At 34.5% G+C, this 19,901-nt stretch overlaps 1 protein-coding gene across 1 annotated transcript in view; it reads right to left on the bottom strand.

The window, feature by feature from the left end:
* Positions 1-2,994: 2,994 nt before the first annotated feature.
* Positions 2,995-19,901, bottom strand: part of LOC149789708 (uncharacterized) — a 71,771-nt gene continuing 54,864 nt past the window's right edge. Inside the window, exons 8-10 of the mRNA XM_089971712.1 lie at positions 11,995-12,489; positions 7,716-8,324; positions 2,995-6,321 (exon numbers count right to left, since the gene is read on the bottom strand). Of these exons, the coding sequence (XP_089827838.1) occupies positions 7,746-8,324; positions 11,995-12,489 (1,074 nt within the window). The 3' untranslated portion in view covers positions 2,995-6,321; positions 7,716-7,745. The remainder of the gene's footprint in view (positions 6,322-7,715; positions 8,325-11,994; positions 12,490-19,901) is intronic.

Genomic DNA, 19,901 nt, shown 5'->3' with positions numbered 1-19,901 from the left:
GCTTTATACCCTAAGCAACGCTTGGTCGATGAACAGAATAGTTTGTTGTCTGCTTCATATCATTAGCAACACTTTGTCAAGTGACACTTGAATGAATAGAATATTAGGTTGTTTGCTTTACACCCTACACAGCTCTTTTTCAACTGACACTTTAATGAATGTAATATTTGGTTGACTGCTTTTTACCCTAGCCAACACTTGGTCAATGAATATAATATTTGGTTGCCTGCTTTATACCCTAGGCAACACTTGGTCAAAAAATAAATTATCTGGTTGTCTGCTTTATAACTTAAGCAACACTTGGTCAAGTGACACTTTCTTGACGGGGATACTTTGTTCATTGGAAATTATCCTGGACAACACTTTTAACCTTCAATAATGATACCATTTCTATTTACCTCAGTCTTGTGTTTGGAGTCACTGACAATTTTTCTGACAGATACTTGTTCGACTTTTCTTCTTTTTTTATCGTACATACCACATATTCAGTGACACATTCTTGTCAGTGGTACTAGGCTGACTGATTTATATCCTATACAAAAGTTGTTTAAATTACATTTTATTGACAGGGATACTTGACTAATTATTCATCCTACTCAACACTTAGTCCTAGACATTTTGTCGGCTGGGATACTTGACTAAGTATTCATCCTACTCGGCACTTGGTCCTATACATTTTGTCGGCTGGGATACTTGACTCAGTTTTCATCCTACTCAGCACTTGGTCCTATACATTTTTTGACAGGGACACTTGGATGACAAAACATTATTGACATGCCATTGTTTGAACAGATCACTTGGTTAACATATTCTTTTGAACTATTTTGTGTGTGAGAACAATGTGATATGAACATAGTATGAATGGTGAGCACAGCGTCAAATGGACACAGCATGAATTCTGAATGGTGAGCAGTGTAAATTGGACACAGTGTAAATGGTGAATGGTGAGCAGTGTCTAATGGACACAGGATGAATTGTGCATGGTAAGCAGTGTCAAAGTGACATAGTATGAATATTGAGCACAGTGACAAATGAACACTGGATGAATGGTGCATGGTGCATGGTGAGCACTGTGTCAAATGGACACAGTTTTAATGGTGAATGGTTAGCACAGTGTCAAATGGACCCATCATGAATAATAAGAACATTGTGAGATGGACACAATATGAATGGCGAGCACAGCGGCAAATGGACACAACATGAATTGTGAATGGTGAGCTGTGTCAAATAGACACAATATAAATGGTGAATGGTGAGTAGTGTCAAATGGACAATTGATGAATAGAGCATGGTGAGCACATTGTCAAAGGGACACAGCATGAATATTTAGCACAGTTTCAAATGGACACAGGATTAATGGTGCATGGTGATCAGTTTAAAATGGACACAGTGTGAATGGTGAGCACAGTGTCGAATAGATGCAGGATGAATGGTGCATGGTGATCACAATGTCAAATGGACACAGTGTGAATGGTGAGCACAGTGTCAAATGGACACAGTTTTAATGGTGAATGGTGAGCACAGTGTCAAATGGACACAGCATGAATCTGAGCAGTGTCAAATGGACACAGTGTGAATGGTGAGTACAATGTAAAATGGATACAGTGTGAATAGCAAGCGCAGTGTAAAAAATACACCATATGAATCGTTAGCATGTGATAGCTAAATGATCAACATATTAATACGTTTAATGTTATGTGCAAATCTCATCTGGTAGATTGAACACACTTCAGTGTACCAACAAAATTAATAAAAGCCTTCAACTGTTGAAAGATATTTACTGACCCAAACTGAAACAATAAATATACAAATATATTGATTCTTCCAAATGTGATATTGATTCAAACTGAAAATGAAAGAAATAATAGATTAGACAATTAAATAAATTCAATACATATAATGACAAATTGATTTCTACTGTTGTTTGTTATTCAATAATTGACTCAATGGAAGACCAAACTTTGAGACATGTTGAAGGAAGAAAAAATCACGCACACACACATGTAAAAAATCACACACACACACACACACACATGTAAAGGTTGTTGACAATCACAATGAATGTAATGACTTCCTCTTAGTCATCTATTGATGTTAATGCTTAAGTTATGCCAGCTATTGCTGTCAATGGTGAAGTTATGCCAGCTAAATATTCTTCGGCCAAGTGAAGTAAGACCATGTCTAATTTGATAAAGACTGAAAATACGTTTTATATCTGATTTTTTCATATTTTGTATTGATTAAGGGCTAACTCTGTAACAATTAGAGTGTAATTAAAGACATTCCTTGCCAAATTTGATGTAGATAACACTTGTATATCTAAACTTTGCAAATTTCTGACTGATAACGGGCCTAAACTTTGTAAGAAATATAGCAAGTGTCAGTGAAGACAGTGTATGCTTGATTTTATATAGACACAACATATGTTAAATTATTGACTTTGATTAATGAAGACTGATAAAGGGAAATAACTCTTTAACACATGGGCAAAACCTGCTAGTCAGAAAAGAGACAAGCCAAAATTGTTTAAATCAAGCACAAAACTGCTAGGGAAACGTTCACTCATTAGGATGGGCAAATGGAGAGATCAAATAAAGACACATGAATACATGTAATACATGGATAGACAAATGTTTTTGTATCCACTCACTAGGCACCAAGGGTATGAATAGGGTTTGTGATTGTTGGCTGAGATGATGCTCTCATGGATTGGAGCTACACAGGCCAATACAAGACTAAACCGAGAACAAAACCTCCCAAAAATGCAATCAATTCAACCAATATACAAAACAAAACTGGGACAAAATGATGAAGAAGAGTCATAACTCCAACCTTGATTAATAAAAGAAATACTAAGAAGTTTGTCTGAAACATGCAAGAATGTATATAATAATCATATGCCAATTGAGTATCATTACCTCATTATGTGTCCTTTTTTGGTCAGGTTACACCAGCACGATAATAATAATAATATTAATAATAATAAATTAGTCATATATCAAGACCTTTTTATAAATCCTTTATTTTGGTCAGGGTGCACTAACATGAATATAATAATAATACATATAATAATTAATATTAACAATACACGTATATATATCAATACCTCTTTCTCATTCCTTTATTTGGTGAGGCCACATCAGTATGAATATTAATATGTATAAACCAATGCATTACCAATACTTCAGTCTAAGTTCTCTGCTTGTTCAGTTGATACCGGTATATCATCACGAATATACTACTTATAAGCCAGTGGTATATCTAGATGATGCTCTAAGGCCTTTACTTGGTCAGTTGACACCAGTATCCCATCATGAATAAATACTTATAAGCCAGTGGTATGTCAATACCTCACTCTAACGCCATTACCTGGTCAGTTGACACCATTATGCCATCATGAATCTAATACTTATAAACCAGTGATATGTCAGTACCTCACTCTAAGGCCTTAACTCAGTTGACATCAATATACCACCATGAATAAAATAAAACCAGTGGTATATCAGTACCTCACTCTAAGGCCTTTACTTGGTCAGTTCACATGAGTATACCATCATGAATCTAATACTTATAAACCAATGGTAAATCAAGACCTCACTATAATGCCTTTATAAACCAGTGGTATTACAAGACCTCTCTCTAAGGCCTTGCCTAAGTCATTTGACACCATCACTACATCTTGAATATGATACAGTACAACCCATCTTGAAAGACCAACCATCCTGCCTAAACATAATGGTATCTCAAAACAGGTGGTATATCATAACACCATATAACCAAGACATCTGTGCAAAAAGAACACGGTCTTCCAAGACAGGTGGTCTTCCGTGGTAGTGGTCTCACAAGACAGGTTTAACTGTACATATAAACCAGTGATATATCAAGACCTCACTCTAAGGCCTTTACTTGGTCAGCTGACACCAATATTCCATCATGAATATAATACTTATAAGCCACTGGCATATCAAGACCTTACCCTAAGGCTTTACTTGGTCAGTTGACACCAGCATACAATCATGAATATACTACTTATAAACCAATGGTATATCAAGTCCTCACTCTAAGGCATTTACTTGGTCAGTTGACACCAGTTTGCCGTCATGAATATTATACGCATAAACCAATGGTATATGAAGACCTGATTCTGATGCTTTTTATTATGTATATAAAGTGCTATAACTCTGTAAGAAAATATAGAAGTCAGTTTCACAATTTGATATATATATACTACTGGCACTTGAATTGGCTTAAAATGCATGGACATTTTGACCAGGATGTTAATCCCTGCCAGATGTAGAGTATGTATTTGGTACATCCAATAAAGCTATCTATCATTCCTAAACATAGACTAATATAAATCTCTGGATCAGATTTAATAAGTTGTATTTTACTGCAGAGATTACAATTAATGGTCTTGCAATCTAATACTTTGTTTGCTAAAGTTATTCCAGTTAGGCTATGGTCTATTGCAGAGGCTTGGGTAATGTTATACTTCTGTAACTAATACTTAGAGGTTGTTATTCACGCTTTTATATCTAAATAGCAGACACACAGGCAATACATAACATAAACCACATGAGATGAACTACTAATATCGCATCATTAGTTCTGCTCTCTACATTAATATCATTACGCATACTTTGAATATAGTCTAAGTTAGTATAGTGCATTCTTGGTGACTGGCATCAACACAGAAAATGCTAAAACTCGTGTGTGAAGACGACATAGAAACCTATATATATACTTTATACTTTATTCCCTAATGACAAAATAACATATGAACTATTGGTGAGAGACTACACTATTATGTACAGAAAAGGCATTCACCCTGCATAACAGCATAAGGTTCAAAAACATGTTGTGAAGAATCTGCTATTGAAGGCTTTATAAAATTGCCTGCCTCCAATTAATGAAGTTTTCCTTTTTTGATATATCAACATTAAGTTCTATGGGAAATGAAGCACTATTAGTCTCGTTACTTAACCTTGTCACATAAACTCAGAATAACTGCAAGCAAGGAAATACAAAAAGTATAAATAAAATAAATGATATTGCTGACTATATGATCATGGTTAAGATATAATTAATGATAAAAACAGGAATATGAAGTGTCAAGTGAATTCAGTTGCGTGCTTTGTACAGCCATGCTGTAATACTATATTGTTAGTCAAACAAACCTCTAAAGAAAAAGAGGAGTTTCAAACATCAGTCTTAAAAAATAATGAGAAAATGTACAACTAATGAAATCTTTAAATCTACATAATGTAACATTTAAAAGCAAGCAATTATATTTTCGTCAGTCAATGCGCCACCATTATTCACTATTTCCGTCAATAGTCAACTTTATAACTGTCTTGTGTATTTACAAAGTGAACACTATACATGTATTATTTCTATATAGACAGCACAATAATTGTCATGTGTATTTCCATACTCATGACTGTAATTGTCTTGTGTTCCTCCATTATCAGCATGTAAACTGTATGGTGTATTTCCATAGTCAACATATTGTCTTGTGTATTTCCATAGTCAACATACTAACTGTCTTGTGTATTTCCATAGTCAACATACAAACTGTCTTATGTATTTCCATAGTCAACATACAAACTGTCTTATGTATTTCCATAGTCAAGATACTAATTGTCTTATTTATTTCCATAGTCGACATACTAACCGTCTTGAGTGTTTCCAGTCAATATACAAACTGTCTTGTGTATTTCCATAGTCAACATACAAACTGTATTGGGTTTTTCCATAGTCAACATAATAATTGTTTTGTGTATTTCCATAGTCACATAGTCAACATACTGTCTTGTGTATTTCCTTAGTCAACAATAAAAATGTTCCATGTTTATCCATGATAAACACCTGTCTTTTCTTTGTCCATTGTCAACACTATAACTGTCTTGTGTTTTTCCCTGAAAGTCAACATAATAACTGTTTTGTGTTTCTCCATAGACACTACTAAAAATGTCTTGTACGCAACCATAGTCAACACTAATTGTCTTGAGTTCATCCAAAGCTAACACTATAACTGTCTTGTATTTCTCCATAGTACACACTGTATATGTATTGTGTTTCTCCATGGTAGTCAGCCTATAATTATGTTATGTTTCACCACAGCCAACACTTGTTTTTAGTTTATCCATATAAATGTTGTCAGATGTTTCCGCCCACATAACTAATTTTCCCCATAAAGTAATGAGTTGATTCATGACATGGAATGACTTGTCCTGGGAATGTTTCTGCTGGTACATAGGATCTAGTCAAGCATTCATTCCTCCTCCACACACAAGGGAAGTAGCCTTTGATTGGACAATGCTGAAAAAAGCATACAGTTCTTGTCTTAAACTTAAAAACTCCATGAGCTGAATGACTTAGGAAAAAATTAAGCCGATTCTGCATGTCAGAATCTTTGCTACAGTGCAATTTACAAGTGTGCAATATAACTCAAGTCCATACATTGTTATGATATATGAAATGATATATTTTTTCTATGTAATGTTCCATGTCATAATGCAATATTAGTTACTTTAAACTATTACAAAATGCACTCTCATCATTTATTCTTTAAATTTTCTTGCATACAGTATGTATGTACCATTTGGCAAAATGTCCAGTGCCACATATATCTAAGTAATAAAGGTTTTAAAAACATACAGATCACTGGAAAAGCCCCTATGGTCAAGAAGGTGCAGTTGTTTATAATACATCGGGGAGACGTTGATGTCCCCGTAAAATAGAACTTTATATTCATTCCTATATGGCAATGAGGTGAGAAATGGCATGTACAAATTAAATGATATCATTTTCATGAAGGTAATACAATTAGCTTTAATTTTAAAATAACGCATGCTTTCATCGTGGAGTAGAACAAATTCAAAAAACAAACAGCTAATAACAAATGATGACGTGATTATTGCTGTGAAGACATACTCCATCAAATTTTAATTGAATTATTCTTTGTACATGCTGTGAAGACAGACTATCAAATCTTGTTTTAATTATTATGTGAAAACGATTTGATGACAGAATGTAAAACTTTCAATTATTATGCTAAATACTGTGATGTAAATCTGTGAAGTAATTATTAAGTATACTTGATATGATAAAAATTAAACAAAACTGTGACGTAATTAGTGTGTGTGCATGATTTGACACAGAGTGTAAAACAACTGTGATGTAATTGGTATGTGCAGATGATACTTGATGTAATTGGTATGTGTACATGATACTGTGATGTAACCGTGATGTGTACATAATACTGTGATGTAATTGGTATGTTTACATGATACTGTGATGTAATTGGCATGTGTACATGATACTGTGATGTAAATGGTATGGGTACATGATACTGTGATGTAATTGGTATGTGTACATGATACTGTGATGTAATTGTGATTTGTACATGATAATGTGATGTAATTGGTATGTGTACATGATATGATGACACTTTATTTAAATCAAGACTGAGATTATTTTGAAAACCATGTGAATATTATCCAGCCTGATATTTTTGTCATGAATTGCACACCACATATTGGCATTCACACGTTCAAAAATACAATTAGGTATCCTGAAAATGGTAAAGCTTATACTTCATAGAAACCAAACGTGTTTGTTTAGCTATAACCAAATGTGTTACTACATTCTTGAGAATGAGTTACATGTATGTTCTACCAACATATCATACACACCATTTTTTTACTTCGTACCTGTTGCATATCCATTATCATTTGTTGTAGCTACCAAGCTTGATATATGGAGATCACCTGACTCTTTTGCTTTGCCAGCTCTGGTCTGTATACCTGTCTGCCAATTACTGATTCAATGTCATGAAGTACTGCATCAATATTGTTCCAGTAATCCTCAAATAATTTTCGGCTAATTTTTCCATCTGCGGAATGACCACTGATATGATTTCTATATGAACGAATTCGTTCCACACTAGCTCCAAGAGAACTGTCCCTTGGTTGATCTTGTGGATCATTTCCCCATCCTGTCAATGGAGCAGGAACTGAGCTGACATTTCTGATCAGAGTATATAGCAATGAAAGGTCAAACTGGTCCACCGTTCCTGTTTTCTGTCCCTGAGGGTCTGGGAAAACCAGCTTAACTTGATCCAAGTTAAGAAGAGTTCTACCCTGCTTACCCGTCAATGTGACTTTCTTGGCCAATATAGCTTGGTAGATGTCTTTGAATGGCGCAGGAAATCTGCTAAGGAGAATTTCTCTCATGGCATTTCCACAAATAGTTACTAAAGCAATAGAGAGTCGAGCATGATTCATGTGTTCCGGTGTTATGGGTGCATCAGGATCATGCTCCTAAATGAAATGGAGGACTAACATATTACATATATCCATGACTTCAATAATTAAACATACAGTAAACATTACAGGTTGATGCCGGTAATTTAAACATCGTGAAGAAAAGTTTTGTATTATTTTATTTTGACAGAAGAAAAGAACAGATGCATCCTATGACAGCTCATTAAAGAAAATCAATGGCTCTAAAACCAGTACAAATCTAACTAGGGTTGACCCTGCGTCAACAGTACTATATAAATATCTCCACCCCTAAAAAAACACAACTGAGATAAAATAAACCATATTCCCCAATTTGTATACGTAGGGATGAAGGATTTTAATGGAGACAAAGATATATATATATATATATATATATATATATATATATATATATATATATATATATATATATATATATATATATATATATATATATATATATATATATAATGTACATGTTTTTAATGCGGCATTGATAACATTACTGAGCTAGATTCACGCTAATAATGGTACACCTTAAAGTCAAACATTGTAGATATTACCATTTCTGAAGAAAGAAAAGTAAATAAAGAAGGAAGAAATTGAATAATTTGAAATATATATACATCTTGTGACACTGATGTACATAACATACATGTCATACAATTAGCTTTTACAGTTTCACAAACATTGTTTATGGACACATAATTATCTGAAATAAATTAATATAATGATATCAATATTTTCAAAACAGTTTATATATGTATGATGCTTAAGAAAATTTCCATTCAAACTCATGCTGTCAGAAATGGAACCTGCTGCCTAGCTCTAATGAAAAAGCATGCTAACCTATACACACAGACCCCTCCCTGTAACAGGATTAAAGTAGTCATAGGTAAGGACTCGTGGTGCATGAAAGCTCACTTTGTTGGCAGGTTTAATTTAGCATTAAGAAAGATGTGTTTATCAAACACATCAAGGTACAGTTGCACATTAGACTGAATCTTAAAGAGTGTGTATCATTTGGATTTTAACGTAGCTTTAATTTTTGTAGTAATGTCTGCAATATGGCAATTCATAGTGAGGTCAATCACACTGCAAGGAAAGAATAACTTGGCAAAAGAAATCCAACTGATCATTCAAAAGTACTAGGCACTTCAAAAAGTCCTTTCTTTGTAAATGAATAGCTAATAGTCAAATAAACAATTGCTTAAATAAAGTGTATCTTCATCACATTTAGAGGCTGAATTTAAGTGGCATTTTAATCAGGAATATAAACACAAATGTACAGTGAATATCAATCCAACCACATTTACATACCAAGCACTAACCTCGAACATAGAACAATATTGCATTTGGTGGTAATACCACTATCTACATCAGCATAAAACATTTTCAGCTTACTAAAATGCTTTAATCGAGGACATAACATATCAAAGAAAATATAAATTCATACTCATGCTGCATATAATGGCGCCTAGTGCCTAGTTATAATAATAGAGTCCTGTGAATTCTTCTGACGGAAACGGCAAAATCACTTGCCATTTAATAGTTTCGCTAATCAAATTTTTAACATGGACATATTGGATATCAAAATCAATACTGTTTTAAATTAGGATAAGCAATACATCTTTCAAAGTATGTTGGTGATAAACCAATGCTGATATAACTGTCCTTTCTATAGGAGCAATGACCAAAAGATTTCAAGATGGCGTCTGTTGTGGCAATAATGAATATCAAATTGACACCATTTCCTTTTAGGCCTATAGAGACAGAAAAAAATCAGCTACATTTCATAAAGGCACAATTCATCGTAAGAATATTTTCAAAGAAAACCAAACAATTGAGGATATTTGATATAATTGATATTTTTTATCATCAGTTATGTAAAAGAGTATCGACAGTCAGCTAGATCATTAAATACACCGAATGAGGGAAGATACCTTTCAAACAAACTTGAATGATTATCAGTTTGATTTTCAATGCTTTAAACACTTCAAACGATTAAACAGTACACACAGTAAAATATATCGGCTGGAACTCTTTGGTTGTAAAATGGACACAAATCTAATCAACTTTGTAGGTTTATTTAGAAACACTGGAAAATGATCACTTCTCTGACTCAATGTGTCCAATGGGAACATTTGGATATATGAGGCAACAGTTATTGTGGTCAACGTTCTACAAACGTTGAATAAATTCTAGTTTTAAATGAGCTAGGAGCAATTAAAATGATTTGCATTCAACAGTTTTGAATTAAAAATAATAATTCCATCTCAGATTAAACGGATTTTATATGTAGTAGCTTAAAATGTATTATTTCATCCTTAGTTTTAAATACACGTGACCCCATTTATATCTTTCAGCTTTATTAATATTAAGCTTAAATATTCTTGAACATTCTGGAACATCACAGACTTTGTCCAAAACTTAGAGCTAATTCTGATGGGGGATCTAACTCATCTAAATCATTTAAGATCTCGAAAAAGTTAAGGCCTTAAATTTGATTGCCATCATGACATACATACAGGTACCAAGGCTTTATCTAACACATCCAATGACATCGAATTCATATTCATTCTACTAATATGCATGGAACTTGTTTAATAAATACAGATTCCAGGGCAGTAACTACCACATCCAATTAAATCGACCATACATTCATTATACTGATATGCATGGATCTAATTCAATAAATACAGGTTACAGAGGGGTAACTATCACATTCAATCAAAATCGACCTTATATCCATTACACTAATGTACATGGAACTTGTTCATTATCAAACTCCTTCAAAACCGTCATGATATAAATTAATATAAAAAGTGTAATCACAATCTCATTTTAACTCAGGAGTGGCAACAAATTCAGTTTAGTTGCATTATCACTTCATCAATATGCATGGAACATCCCTATCATCAAAGTCTACTGAGATCACCTTCGGATATGCTCAAATTCCTAGTTTGATCAAAGTCTTATAAAATATAATGGTAAAATAGTTAGCCAATAATATACAATATCACCTCATTAATCTGTTAGTCTCCCATTCTCTCTCTTATGCCATATACTGACATTATTAGCCTGCATTAATAGTCTGATCACTAATGAATCAGAAATACGACTTCCTGAGTAGTGGCAAGTCATCGGTGGATTCCACAAGGCTTTATAGCCAGGCAAATTAAAACTGATGTGAAAAATATACATAGACTAAAAGATCCTAAAAAAGGAATAATGCAAGTACAAGCATTCCATCGATTAGTAAAAATATATAATGCATAGAAGTAAATGAAACACATGTGATTAAATTTCCACATTATATAGGTTTGGATTTGAGTTGGTTAATTAAAGAAATGTATCTTAAGACAATGCAGTGCACATTTTCCATTTACTCTGGCATAAGACTTTGACTATTACAGTTATTCAGTAATGTTGCATTATGTCAGGTACCAGACTAGATTTATTGGTGTATTATATTTTAGTAACTGCTATCTTACAGTGTTACTTGGTGGGATGTCTAGTGACTTATCTAACTCATGCAATTGTATTCCTAGCCAGATAAGAGAACAGGAGTGTTATATAATGCAATATAATGACCAGTCTCTGCCCATGGACTTGCATATTAAACCTGATAGCATTATGGGAGAACAGTAGTCTAAAGGGAAGTCAATACTATCATATTACCCCTCAGTAATGGTTGAAAACAATTTACCTCATCTGTAAACCACATCTGAAACATGCGAGCTTCAGGGACTCCTCGGGATGGTGGACTCTGTACATGCAGTGCATATTGCAGGGTCTCGCCAAGGTAAGAGATAATCTTGGAGAGATTCAATGTAATGAACTTTCTAACTCTGCTGCAAAGCTTTGCATCAGGAGTCCTGACTTCATCAATCACCATCCTCGTTATTCTTGCACATATCACATGGTTCCTGTAGTATAGAGTCAATCTGTGGAACAGGTCAAGATCAAACACACAACTGCCACAGAAAATGAGACTTTTGGAGGATTCCTTATTTTGGGCAACTGGCCAGTGAGCTACACAGGCAGCAAGAAGCCTATGGAAGATGGGGGGTGGCAAAAACATCCCCGTAAACTCACAGCTCAGATCCAACGTGCTCACAATCCGGGGATCTTGATCTGGGCAGGTAACTTCCCTTGGACATTTCTGATGAAGCATAAAAGGTGCAAGGAAGTAGTTCTCCTCCTAACAATAGAATATATTATATATAGGCACACACACAGAAATACAGAAAATACAAGTCAAAAATACTCAAACCTAGACTTATAAACACAAATCAAGGTCATAGGCAAATACAATTTAGGATATAAATGAATAATTTGTAAAAACGAGGATAGAAAAGCATGTAAGTGAAACATAATTTCAAACAAGTTCAGCAATAACAAGAATTTGATTATGGCTTCTGTGTGACCAAATATGGATATGATATTGGCACTTATTTTATTTTGGACTGACTGGAAATCCACATGTAGAGATGACGTTCGTTTCAGGTGGATTAGCGACAAAAAGATTTTCAAGATGACCGACAAGAATCCTTTTAAATCTTCCTGTGGAAATTCCGTATTAAAAAGATTGTTTCATAAAAAAGAGTATTAATAAATGTAGTATATATTTTGGAGGGATGGGTGGAAATGTTAATGGTGCAATACTTACCTGTTGCTATTGCATAGTGTAGCTGACCATTTCATGATGGAAATTATCCTGTTCTATACGACGAGAATTTGTATTCCAAAATAACGACTTTATAGACAATTCTTGAAGTCGGACATGTGACCTAGCACATGTAATTTTGTCATTATATTTTTGTGTAAGGACTAAGCAATACCAATAGGTATGTATTGCAAAATCAAAACTAGTTTTATCCCCCAGTCCCCCTACATGTTAGTATTTCATCCCGCAGTCCCCATACATTTTATATTCTATCCACCAAGCCCCCTACATTTTAGCATTTTATCCCCTAGTCCCCCTATATTTAGTATTTATCCCCAGTCCCCCTACAATCTAGTTATTTTATCCCCCAGTCCCCTTACAGCTGAGTAATTTATTACCCAGCCCCCTACATTTTAGTATCTTATCCCCCAGTCTTCATACAGTTTAGCATTTTACCTCATATTCCCCTACATTTAACTATTTTATCCCCCAGTCCCCTTACATTCTAGTACTTTATCCCCAAGTCCTCTACATTTTAGTATTTTATCCCCCAGTCCCTTTACATTTTAGTTTCATATCCCCAGTCCCCCTACATTCTAGCATTTTATCCCCAGTCCCCTTACAGTTTAGTATATTATCCCCAGTCCCCTACATTTTAGTATTTTAACCCCCAGTCCCCTTTCATTCTAGTATTTTATCCCCTGTCCCGCTACGTCTTAGTATTGTATCCCCAAGTCCCCATACAGTTTAGTATTTTATATCCTATTCCCCTACAGTTTAGTATTTTATCCCTCAGTTCCCCTACATTTTATTATTTTATCCCCCAGTCTCTTTACCTTTTAGTAGTTTATCCCCCAGTCCCCCTACAGTTTAGTATTTTATCTACCAGTCCCCCTACATTTTACCATTTTATCCACCAGTCCCCTGAACTTTTAGTAGCTTATCCCCCAGTACCCCTACAGTTTATTATTTTATCCACCAGTCCTCCTATAATTTAGGAATTTATTCCCCAGTCCCCCTACATTTTAGTATTGTATCCCCCATTCCCACTTCATTTTAGTATTTTATCCCCCAATCCCCCTACATGTTAGTATTTTATCCCCTAGTCACCTTACAGATTAGTATTTTATCCCCAGTCCCTACAGTTTAGTATTTTATCTCCCAGTACCCCTACATTTTATTATTTTATCCCCAGTCCCTAAATTTTAGTATTTTATCCCCAGTCCCCTTACAGTTTAGTATTTTATTCCCAGGCCCCTACATTGTAGTTGTTGTTGTTGTTGTTGTTGTAGGGTTTGACGCCAGTTTTCAGTACACCATAGGCTTTGCATGGCGGTCAGTATTAATGGTGGAGAAAGAACCCGGGAAAACCCCAGAAAAAACCAACGACCCACGAGATGCTACTGGCAGCTTTCTCACATACCAACAGTAGCCGAATCCGAGACTCGAACCCACGCAGACAGTGGTGAGTTGGCACGGATCTGCAATGGAAAGCGCTTTAGACCAATCGGGGCTCCTACATTTTAGTATGTTATCCTCCCGTCCCCCTACAGTTTAGTATTTTATCCACCAGTACCCTTACATTTTGGTAATGTATCCCCCAGTCCCCATTACAGTTTAGTAATTTATCTACCAGTCCAACTACATTTTAGTATTTTATCCCCCAGTCCCCTTAAATTTTAATAGTTTCTCCCCCAGTCCCCCTACATTTTAGTCTTTTATCCCCCAGTCTCCTTACATTTTAATATGTTATCCCCAGTCCCCCTACATTTTAGTCCTTGATGCCCAAGTCCCCTTACATTTTAGTCTTTTATCCCCCAGTCCACTTACATTTTAGTATCAGCACATCATCTAAAGGTTGCAACTGTGCAGCTGAATTTGCCTGTTTGGTAGAAACATTATGACCCTTTAAAAATACTGGAAAATAATACATAAGTTGGTCTACTCTTCTTAAGCCAGTTCAGTCATGTGATCAAAGGCAGTAATACTACTAATACTAATACTAAAGACTTTATCTTTAGATGGTGACTCAAGGAGTTACCAATGAGAAACTAATCTACTTTGAGGCTCTCTGTTATGTGCATATAAAATACAAGCTAATAATAGTATGTACACACACACAATCTCACAGTATATAAACAACTATTCACATAAATGCTACACTGTTGATGAAACTGATATAAAGCATAGGAGGTGGTTGGTGTAAAGCGTAGTCTAATAAATAAACAATTTTTTTATGATTTCATCCACCTAATATACCTATTACGGAAGGAAGAGCTGATAGTGAAACCATCCTGACAACCTGTCAACTTGTATTCTTATAACGTGTATTTGCACATATCATTAATATTTGAGATAATGTATAATCTCCTTTTATTGTTAACATTTTATTGTTAACATTCCCTACATGTTGGAAAGATGAAATAAAAAATTTTGATATATGACCCTTGCACAAAAGAAAAGTACTTTGATACAATATGTAAAACATATAAAAATGATTTGTTTAAATATTTGTTATCTGGGTAAAGATTTTTGAAGCCCAGTGTTTACATGGTAGGATTGTAAGCTGTTATCACTTACCTTCTATTCTGAGAGAGAAATAGACATTGTATCCATTTTTCTCCAGGAATAAGGTAATACTCATGTAAGTTCGTAAGTTTTCATTACCAGTGTGATGAAACTGTTCATCATAATGTTGAAGCTATGTATAATTTATTGTAAAATAATTGCTATTTTTGTCGTCGGAAATCGAGCGCCATTTTTTCTACTGTGTGTATTTAGCGCTCGGCTTCCCACTTGTAGGTGCTCAGGTTAATCTTTCTGAATTATTCCATATTTAGTCATACTCGTGAAATCTTTGTCATCAATTTCCAGATGGTGTTCCCAAAACCGATTAATTGGGGTGAGATCTGCCATTTTGGCAGTTGTGATTCTACTGGACTCCAGTAAAGGTCTCAATAATAATAGTAATACTAATAATAATAATAATAATAATAATAATAATAATAATAATAATAATAATAATAATAATAATAATAATGATAATAATAATAACAATAAGGAGGAATTTGTATAACGGCTAATCTTTAGAAGCTCCAAGCACTTTACAACAACAGCAGCAGAGGAGGTGAACAGACCACTTGCTGGAAGGTCCAATTTTGAAAACTAAGGCTTTCTACAAAAACGAAAATCAATGACGTCAAACTGTCTGTTACACGTCGGGACATTTATATGAGGTGGCACTCCTCTGCTGCTATAATTATCAACCAAATATTTTATCAAGACCCACATGATATCTTGTTCTGGGATCGTGTAAAATTATTGTTACAAATCCGTGTGGGTTAGTTTGTGCTTTTGAAAATAAATATTAAATCTAATTATGTCCATATCTACGCTTCACCAAGTTTGATGAATATTTCTCAGAGTATGTGTATCAACTCCATTAAACACAACTAAAATAGTACAGTTATCTCTATCACTTTAGGTACTTGTGTTTATCGTTGAGTGACATGAATTATATCTGTATTTCTCTGGAAAATATTCCAGCTGGATTTGATTGTTTATCCAGCATCACATCATCATATACAGCGAGATTATTAATATATCTATCTAGTTCATCTACAGATGGTGCTTCATCAACATCGGTTATACAATTAAAAAATATCTTCACCATCTTCATTTAACACGTTTGGATTTTCATTTAAGTCTTTAAGTACATCATAACATATCTGATCATCAACTGATGGTGCAACTAAATATAACCTGTCCCACTTTACTATCTCATTATAAGAGTAATTGTGTCTTTTCACTTCGAGCTGGACCAATTATAATAATTCTAACAGAATTCAGTAATGCTGAAATATGTATTACTGGCTCTTGCTTTCGTGTCGCTGAGAAATTAATTACATCCATATTATAAATAAACATGAATCTACATTGTTTACGTTGTAGAGTTAAAACTCCAACCACTGATTTATTCGCTATTACAACAAAAAATGGAAAAATAGCATATAGTGTAAAATATGCAATATGTAACATAATTTATTTTTGTTTTTGCCTAGAATTTAACATAAAGACGGTGGTGATATTGCTACATTAATGTCAAAATTTCCAGGGACACCATGGGCTAAATAATCAGGAGAAAAACATTTTTCGGGACATAACTGTTGTGGTCTTGTACCCGACTTGATATCCGACTTGATAACCAAAATCAACCAAAACCTGGTGAATATCCTATAAATGATATTGATAAAGCATGTCGCGTTCATAATGTAACTTATAAAAGCAAAAACTTAAAAAATAGACATATTGCAGATGTAAAGTTGATTTATTCGTTAGATTCCATAAATGTTTCTATCAGAGAAGCATTAGCTAAATGGTTGGTATGATCTGCGATGAAAGGCAAACTAACATCAGGGGCTGATAATTAATTAATCAATTATTAAATAATGGAATCAATTTATTATAATCCAGGGGGATACTGGAGAGGTAGAGCAGCAACTATTAAAATTGCTAATGCAGCAGGTGTCGAACGATCTGCCGCCGTAAAGTGGTTAGCACAACGGGCAATATGGCAAATGTATCTACCACCACCTAAACGAATTCAGCATGCAAATTTTGATGTCAGCACTCCTAATGAAGTTCATCAGGCAGATAATTTATTTTTACCACATGATACTATTAAAATTGGTAGACATCATATTAGGTACAAATACGTGTTAACTGTCATTGATGTTGCAAGTATGTATAAAGAAGCAGAGCTACTATCAGCTAAAACAACTGCTGAAGTAGCTTCTGCATTTGAAATAATTTATTGACGTGGACCCTTACGATGGCCACAACTATTACAAGTTGATCCATGCAAGGAATTCCTTGATGTAGTATGATAGATGATGAAAAATCATAACGTCAAAATACGACAAGGACATACTGCAATTCATCATGATCAGGCAATTGCTGAGTGATGTCATCGAGCACTCGCTGAGCAGTTATCTGGATATCAGTATGCGAAGGAAATAATTCAGGATACGAGATCTCGTGAATGGGTTGCAAGATTACCAAGTGTGATAGTCGCGTTAAATAACGAAATTGCTCGAACAACTTCTATGAAACCCATCAATGCAATCACAACAAATATATACCAATAAAACCAACTGATTTTTCAAAACAACCAGTATTAGGTAATGTTACTGTAAGATATTTATATGAACCCAGTGAATCTGAAGGCTGTAAAAAAGAGCGAATGATACAATTTGGAGTGTAATAACACAGAAAATATCTGGCGTGACAAAAATCCACGGGTAGAACTGCAATATACAGACAAGATTCAACTGCTTCCCAACACAAGCAATTACAAATAATTCCTGAAAATACAATTTCCACCACATTCACTGAACTAGCTCCTTCACGTCGATTACATTCAAGACAGGTCAGCATCATATTTTCGCGTGTATGACCGAACTTACTATTAATGTACAGTATATTGTCTTGGATCATTACTCGAGTATCGCCACAACAATACTGTATTACAGCTCGCACACTGATTGTTATAGTTTCAGCATTATTATAAATTTAGCATCAAGGTCAAAGTCGTGCTTAATTTTTTTTGTCACACTATTTATAACTTGTTGTTTTTTGTAGGCTTTGACACAGTTTTTCAACACATGATAGGTTATGCATGGCGGCCAGTATTAATGGTGGAGGAAGAACCCGGAAAAAAACCCTGGAAGAACCATAGACCCCGAGAAGCTACTGGCAAGCTTTCTCACATACCTACATTGACCCATCCTAGACTTGAACCCACGCAGACAGAGGTGAAATGACAGTGATCCGTAACGGAGAGCGCTTTAGACCACTCGGCCACTCGGGGCCTCCTGTTTATAACTATTTTTCCTTCTTATTATTATATTATTGTTCAATAGCATCGCCAGTGGTTTCTGTAACATCTATAATAACCCTCCGCGATTGAGATATTTTTCTAACTCTAGACACTGCAAGACAATCTAAATTTGACAATTGAATACGATCATCGACCTTCCAAACTAAAATATCAGAAATAGTTAACCCCTGAGATGAATGAATCGTCATCGCGTATCCATCAGTCCACCGAGATTTGTCTATTTTCAACGCATGTTCAACAACTTTGACATCAACTAAAACAATGTCATTTAATACAAGATTTTGTTTTTCTGACGATCCTGGTTTATCAACGTCGATATTCTGCCCTCGCGTATCAACCGGTCAATAACAAAGAGGCACTGGTAGTTCTGGAAACTTGTCTTCATGTAACATAAATAATTGTTGTCCAAGTGTATCACGAACTATCTTTCTACTTGCAATTACCAAATCATTTGGTCTGCACAAATTTCACAGTTGTTAATAAGGGTTTCTAAAATTACCTCATGCATTATTTCACACTGATCTTTATTTGGTTATTGTCTGATTAACTTTTTAAACTCTCTTAATTCTGGATCAAGTGCTTTATGATCATCATTTATTTCTTCATAATGATCCACACAATTCTTCAACCATTTATGTGGAGACAATCCAACAAAAGGTGGTGGTTGACCTTGATCGCCACACATTATTACAGCAGTATTTTTTGTTAATAATCAATCAAGAAAAGTTTGTAATGTTTCTAACGACACTGTATATATTTCATCCCAAACGATAACCTTTGGAATGTATTTCTCGCCAATTCGACCAGGAGTCCATGCTTCTCCTTTGCATCGAAAAAGCTATGACAAGTACATGATTTAATATTTCTTTATGTCGTTTCTCTTACAAGTCTGTGTGTAGGGGTTAAAGTGATCCTAACAAAATTCGAAATAGTTCAATCACGCGAGTTGTTTTACCAGAACTTCCTTGTCCATTAATATAAACTGTTTTATGTCTAGCTATGGGATCATACACTGACAGTGCAGATGATAATTTTAATGTTTTATATT

Source organism: Sinohyriopsis cumingii, chromosome 10, assembly GCF_028554795.1.
Source record: "Sinohyriopsis cumingii isolate HCF-2022 chromosome 10, ASM2855479v2, whole genome shotgun sequence".
Lineage (NCBI taxonomy): Eukaryota > Metazoa > Mollusca > Bivalvia > Unionida > Unionidae > Sinohyriopsis > Sinohyriopsis cumingii.
The sequence above is the reverse complement of the archived record's forward strand: the minus strand, read 5'-3'. Positions and strand labels throughout refer to the sequence as shown.